Source organism: Myodes glareolus, chromosome 24 (genome assembly GCF_982192425.1).
Source record: "Myodes glareolus chromosome 24, mMyoGla1.1, whole genome shotgun sequence".
NCBI lineage: Eukaryota > Metazoa > Chordata > Mammalia > Rodentia > Cricetidae > Myodes > Myodes glareolus.
This window is the reverse complement of record NC_142049.1, coordinates 513,270-519,269: the sequence shown is the minus strand read 5'-3', so window position 1 is coordinate 519,269 and position 6,000 is coordinate 513,270. Positions and strand designations below refer to the sequence as shown.

At 43.8% G+C, this 6,000-nt stretch overlaps 1 protein-coding gene across 1 annotated transcript in view; it reads left to right on the top strand.

Moving 5' to 3' along the window:
* Nucleotides 1-1,883: 1,883 nt before the first annotated feature.
* The window catches only part of Pgm2l1 (phosphoglucomutase 2 like 1), a 43,337-nt gene continuing 39,220 nt past the window's right edge, over nucleotides 1,884-6,000 (top strand). The window contains 1 exon segment of the mRNA XM_048435031.3: nucleotides 1,884-2,273. Within this exon segment, the coding sequence (XP_048290988.1) occupies nucleotides 2,163-2,273 (111 nt within the window). The 5' untranslated portion in view covers nucleotides 1,884-2,162.

Below are 6,000 nucleotides of genomic sequence, written 5' to 3'. Positions count from 1 at the left end.
GTTAATAGCTGTTAGGATTTTACTGATGAAAGTAAGGGAAGGCTGGTTAGAAAAGGTATTAAATTAAAGCCTGTATTTCTCCTGTCCTTACTACATATCCTATATAATTTCATCTCTTGAAAGCTGTTGATTTGGCATATTTACTTGGTATTTAAAAAGAATTGTCTCATAAGAGCTACTACTTGCAATATTTAAATATGAATAACTAGACTTCTTAAAATTCAAATATGCGCTAGTAGAACTTCATTGAGTACTGAAGATTTGCATTTCTTAATAATCTCCCAGAGAATGCCAACACATATGTCCTAATGTGTACCTTAATTATGACCATCTTGGTCACATCAATAGACATTTTTATGGTGCTACCAAGACCTTACCCAAACTCAGAGTCTCTGGGAATTATGTCCACTAGCATAATGTATATTTTAAACAGTCTCCTAGTGGGACTTGAGAATCACTGATCAATGGCGTTGAAATGCCCTCTACATTTTTCTCGACTTATTTATTTTCTGTTCTTGAAATCTCAGTGCAGGTCCCTCCTGCTTGATGTTTGTATTGATTACTTCAAACAAATTCACTTCCACTCTTCACAGAAAGCATTTACTCTTAATCATGAAATAAACACCTTGCAGATATCCTATCTCTCTAGATTTTATTTCTTGGCATTTTGGTTGTGAGCCTAGCTTTAACAGCTGAAACATTGCTCCAACCCCAGTTTTTATTTCGTGAATCAAATAATTATTTACAATCTTATAGCATCAACTCCTACAATAATTCTTGTTTTGTTGATTGTGAGCCTGGCCTTTAACAGCTGAGCCATCTTTTTAGCCCAACTATCATAATTATTAACATACAGTGGATGTCTAATATTTGTTATGGATACTAATTCTGATTATAGTGGACAATTAATTTCTTTCTTGAACACACGGTTATTTCCCAGGTTCTGGAACTAGCTCTAGACCAGGCTGTCCTCGAACTCACGGAGATCCGCCTGCCTCTGCCTCCCTAGTGTTGGGATTAAAGGCTTAAAGGCGTACACCACAACCACCCGGAGGTTTATGCATTTTACGATGTTTGTTCATCCTTAAAATAGGGTTAAATGCTGACCCATCCTTCTGACTACATTCCTACCTATTTTAAAGACATTTTGTTCTTCCCAACTCTACTCTGCTCTTGCATCCGAACAAAAGCAACTGCCATCTGAGGTGCTGTGACAGGTTGGAACCCTCACTCATTTCTCCGTAACACTATTGCTCAGAAAATTCGGTTTGCCTCTCGGCGTCCTCTGTGTAAAGTGGAATGGACTATACATACCACCTAGCTCACAGGATGGATGAAATGACAGAAAACAACTCGTCAACTGTCACGCACCAAATACATACAAGTTGTTCCTCACAACATGCCTTGTTTACCTTAATGCAGGGAACTACCGCCCCGCTACCCAACTAAGAAGCCAAGGGAAGAGTCGGGGGTTCCGAGCGCGGGGAAACGGGAAAGACTACAACTCCCGTGAGGCTTCACGCGCGCCACCTCCGTCCCCCTAAGCAAGACGGAGCCCCCAGGCGAAGAGGGTGGGGCCTGTGCGCGCCGGGGGAACCTCCTAGGGAGCGCAGAGGCGGGCTGCTTGAGGCGACAGGGACACCAGGTGGAGACACACGTGCGAGTGTGGGGCGGGTAACGAGGGAAAGACAGCTGGGAACGGCGTTAAAAAAATAAAAACAGCTGTGCACCGTCGCCTCAGCGTGCAGTCCACGCCGCTGCGGAGGCTCCGGGCGCGCGCCCCATGCCTCGGGCACTCGGAGCGGCGGGAGCGGGCGGGGGAGGGGGCGGGGCCAGCGGCGCGGGGGCGGGGCCTAAGGCGGCGCGGGCGAAGGCGGCGACCCAGACATCTGGGACTGTTGTTGTTCTCTCGCCTCACGCCCGCCTCAGTCAGTTCGAGCTGAGATCCGGAGCTGCTCTACCAGGGAGGCGGGTGACAGTCTCCGCCTTCTCTCCCGGTTCCCTGGAGCTGCGGCAGGGGCTGGCGCTGACCGAACGCCTCGCGGTTGGTCTCCGATGCCCTTCGGCGAGGAGGGGGCGTCTGGACCCTGGTGAGCGCACCCGGAGCCCCCCGACTCGGTGTCTTCACCCGCCCCTCGGGCCCGCACGCCCGTGTGTCTGCCATGGCTGAGAACGCAGATGGTGACCTGAACTCCAACCTGCTCCACGCCCCCTACCTCACCGGGGACCCCCAGCTGGACACGGCCATTGGTCAGTGGCTGCGGTGGGACAAGGTGGGTACCTGGTCACCCGAGCATCCGTCCCCCTCTTCCTGCCCACCCTCTAACAGTCCGCCCTTTCCGGCACCCACCCAGGGCTTTGCAGACTCCAGGGGAGGTGGCTCCGGCCACCGCAGGGCTAGCGGAATTGGGCGATGCCTCTCACCTATGTAGGGGCTGTCTCCCTCGGGAGGTCTGGGCTGGGCAGAGACATTTGCAGTAGCTTTTTTTTTTTTTTTTTTTTTTTTTTTTGGCAATAGAGCTACACTGCAACCTGCTTCCTTATCACCCTCCCCTTCCAGTGTGTGTCAGCTCTCATTCTCAAAAATACTTCATCCGCATCATCCTCATCGTTGTTACTCTGCATCCATTTCCTTTCCCCTTTCTCCCTTGACTTCCTTCTTTGCTGAACCTGAAAGTGGCTCCTGGTACGTTTCTTGGACGTTTCTAACCACTATCTGCTTTGGTGTTGGTCTGGTGGTGTGTTGCCACCCTCTGTCGCTAGGAAATCGCTGTTCTGTTTCACTCTATTTTATGGTATCACCATTTGCTCTTGAAAATGACAAGGGTTCTCTTCTTATTTAATTCCTCTGCCAGTAGTTATTTCCTGAAGTATTCTGTTCAACCAATCGTGGTCATATACATCCTGAATAGTCTAATTATACTTCTAGAGTCCACACCATTACTTCCCAAAATGTTCTAACAAATCATTTGGGAATCTTAAAAGGCATATTCTGACCGTATATTTAGAGATTCAGAATTGCCCTGCCATACCATTTTTACTGCCCTCTCCCTCTCCTTGTGCGGGCACATAGGGCAGATTGGTGAAAGCTAGAATTAAAATGCAGCCTTTTCACTTGTAAAAGAGGCCCCTGGAGGCTCTCTCAGAGGACAGGAGGATAATCAGGTGTTTGCTTTATCAAGTTCATGTGATACAGCTGCTAAAATGGAGAAAGCTGCACATTTTAAAACTGGTTAATAATTGAATTAAGGGGTTTGTATGGCGATATGTGAAATTGTGTTATACAAAAGAACTACCTAAATTAGCTTTCTGAAACAGTTTATTTTAATTTCCCCCCAGTCATTTATGCACTCAAGAAGGAGAAAAATACTGAGTGTGCTAGGCCGGTCAGGAAACGCTGGTGGTGAGAAAGATAGAAAGAGTTCTTGCCCTCAGCAAGCCTTCAGTTAGTAGATAAGGAAGCCCAACAAACAAGCAATTACAATGAAGTTATTTGGTGTTATATCTTAAATATCCTAATCATTCTTGAGTCTGAGCAACTGTTTCTCAAACCTGAACAGTGCTAACAGATCACCTGAGAATCCTAAAAGGCAGTTTCTGACCAGACAACTAGGGTGGGTCCTGATAGGCAGCCTTAGTGAGCTTCCAGGGGATTGATCCCAGTGTGGCTGATCTGTGGACCACACTAAAATAGGCTCTTTTCTCTTTCAATATCAGCTTTGACTATGTTTTCCCTAATGAATGTCCTGGTTGAATGAATTAATACTTATTGTCTGTGCTCTGCCAGGTACTGCTGAGACACAGAAATACTTAAGAACTGTTAAATGCATATAAAAATGATACAATAGTTACAGTAGCAGTAAAAGAGGTTGCAGGCATTCAGTTCTTATGGGAGTTCAAAAGTGAGAGTGATCTGTGGGGTGGGGCAGTCAAAGAAGACTTTATTTTCTTCCATGACAGGATTTCTCTGTAGCCCTGACTGTCCTGGAACTTGCTCTTGTAGCCCAGACTGACCTCAAACTCACAGAGATACACCTGCCTCTGCCTCCTGAGTGCTGGAATTAAAGGCGTGCACCACCACCTCATGGCTTCAAAGAAGGCTTTATGAGATCTTGGAATGCATATGAAAAGAACAGGGAAAGCCTGTAGGAGAAAGATGAAATAAATGTAGACCTCAATGAACTAAAAGGAAATAAAACAAAGGCTCCCAAATAAAATATAAAGGACAAGTAATAATTGTTTTAACAGAAGAACAGATTTAAATAATTTTAGTAATTATATATTATTGATCTCTCTCTTAATGGGAGATAATGCTTTTATCTGAGAAATGTTTATCTTCTGTAGATTGATACTTAAGTAAGCTAGGCTAAGTCCTAGGCCACTGAAATTTAGAGTATAAAATGAAATTAAGTATTTCATTGTACCTTAACAGTTCATGTGGCCTTTCAGTGCAGAGAGTCTGAGCTCAACTCCTGATTAATACAATTAAGGAGCCCTGATAATGCTGCTGAGTCTGGAAGGCTGATGAGGCAAGTAATAAGTTATAAATTGGTCTCAGGATAATTTGTTATTTGCTGTAGTCACCAACATTATTAATTTTAGTCTTGATGGCTTGGTGTACATTGAAAAGTCTCAATAAAAAAGAAAAAAAAGATGTTATTCATGTTGAACTTTTAGTTAACATTTAGATTTTCTGAGATGGAGAAGGAAGACTAAGAACTGGAAAGATGGAAACTTGAATGTATGTAGTTAACTCGTTGGTGTCTGCCAGAGCTTAGGGTACCTAGAAGTCTCTGGAAAGGTATGTGAAGAAGAGCTTTAGTATATCTTTAATGACCTTCAGCAAGTAAGGGTGCATGTAATAATGCATTCTGACAGTTTACCATAAGTTACATGAGAATCATTTGTTCACAGGGTCCTGAATACCCAGTTTCTACTTATGAGTAGCAAAATTAGCCATATAATTGTGACCAATAGCAATATTAACAAAAATATGTATTGAAATTTCATCAAAGTAATTTGACATGCAAGAGAAATAATTCATTTTTAAAAAATGCTACATGAGAAAGATGATTGCTGTTCTTAAAATAATTTCTAACACATAGTATACTGCTAATTAAAATCATGACATGTTTGAAAAAAAGAAAATAGTGCAAGAAGATAGACCCAGCATGGTGACTCTTACCTACAATCTCAGCACTTAGGAGGCTGACCCAGAAGGATCAGTTAGAGTTTGAGGCCAGCCCGGGCTGCATAGTGATATCATGTCAGCCTGAGCAGAGTAAGCTGAGACTCTTGGTTTGTTTCTAACCAGATTTACTGGGGTTAGGGTACTCTTATGTAGCTTCAGTAGGAACTTGGATTTGACCTCCTACTTGTATTCAGGCTTTTGTTTGGTATGTTAGCTTCCCTAGTCTCAAAATGAGTTCACTCACCTCAGGGTCATTGGTGATTGATTTAAGAACACTATTTTATTAACTTATGGTTTATGTTTTAGATGCAATAATCAAATAGATTTGTTTCTAATCCAAGCATTTGGTAGATACACCATAGGGAAACCAAATTCAAAGATTTTTGGCCATCATGAAGCCAAATCATAGGGAGTCAAATATATAACATGTAACCACATCAGCTTGTAGCATGTAAATGCATCCATCTCTGTTTGAGGCTGTGCTTCTACTATAACCGAGTAAGTTCAGGGATTAAGGAGTTCCTCCTATCAGTTGTGCACAGATAACTCTACCACCAGCATGCCCTCCTCTGCTATAGGTAAGGCCACACCTCCTTCCTGTTTCGTTCATGCGGTGCTGTCATGCCTTGTCAAATTACAGACCAGCAGTTCTCGCCTCAAGTCCAGGTTCTTTAGCCTCACAACTGTCTGTCGATTCTGTTCCGATGTGAATTTAACTCTCTGTAAGCAATCATATATAAGATACTAAGCTCTGGTCAAGCCTGGATGGGTCGATAGGGAAGGGGACCGGGGACACGGCAGAGCTGCTC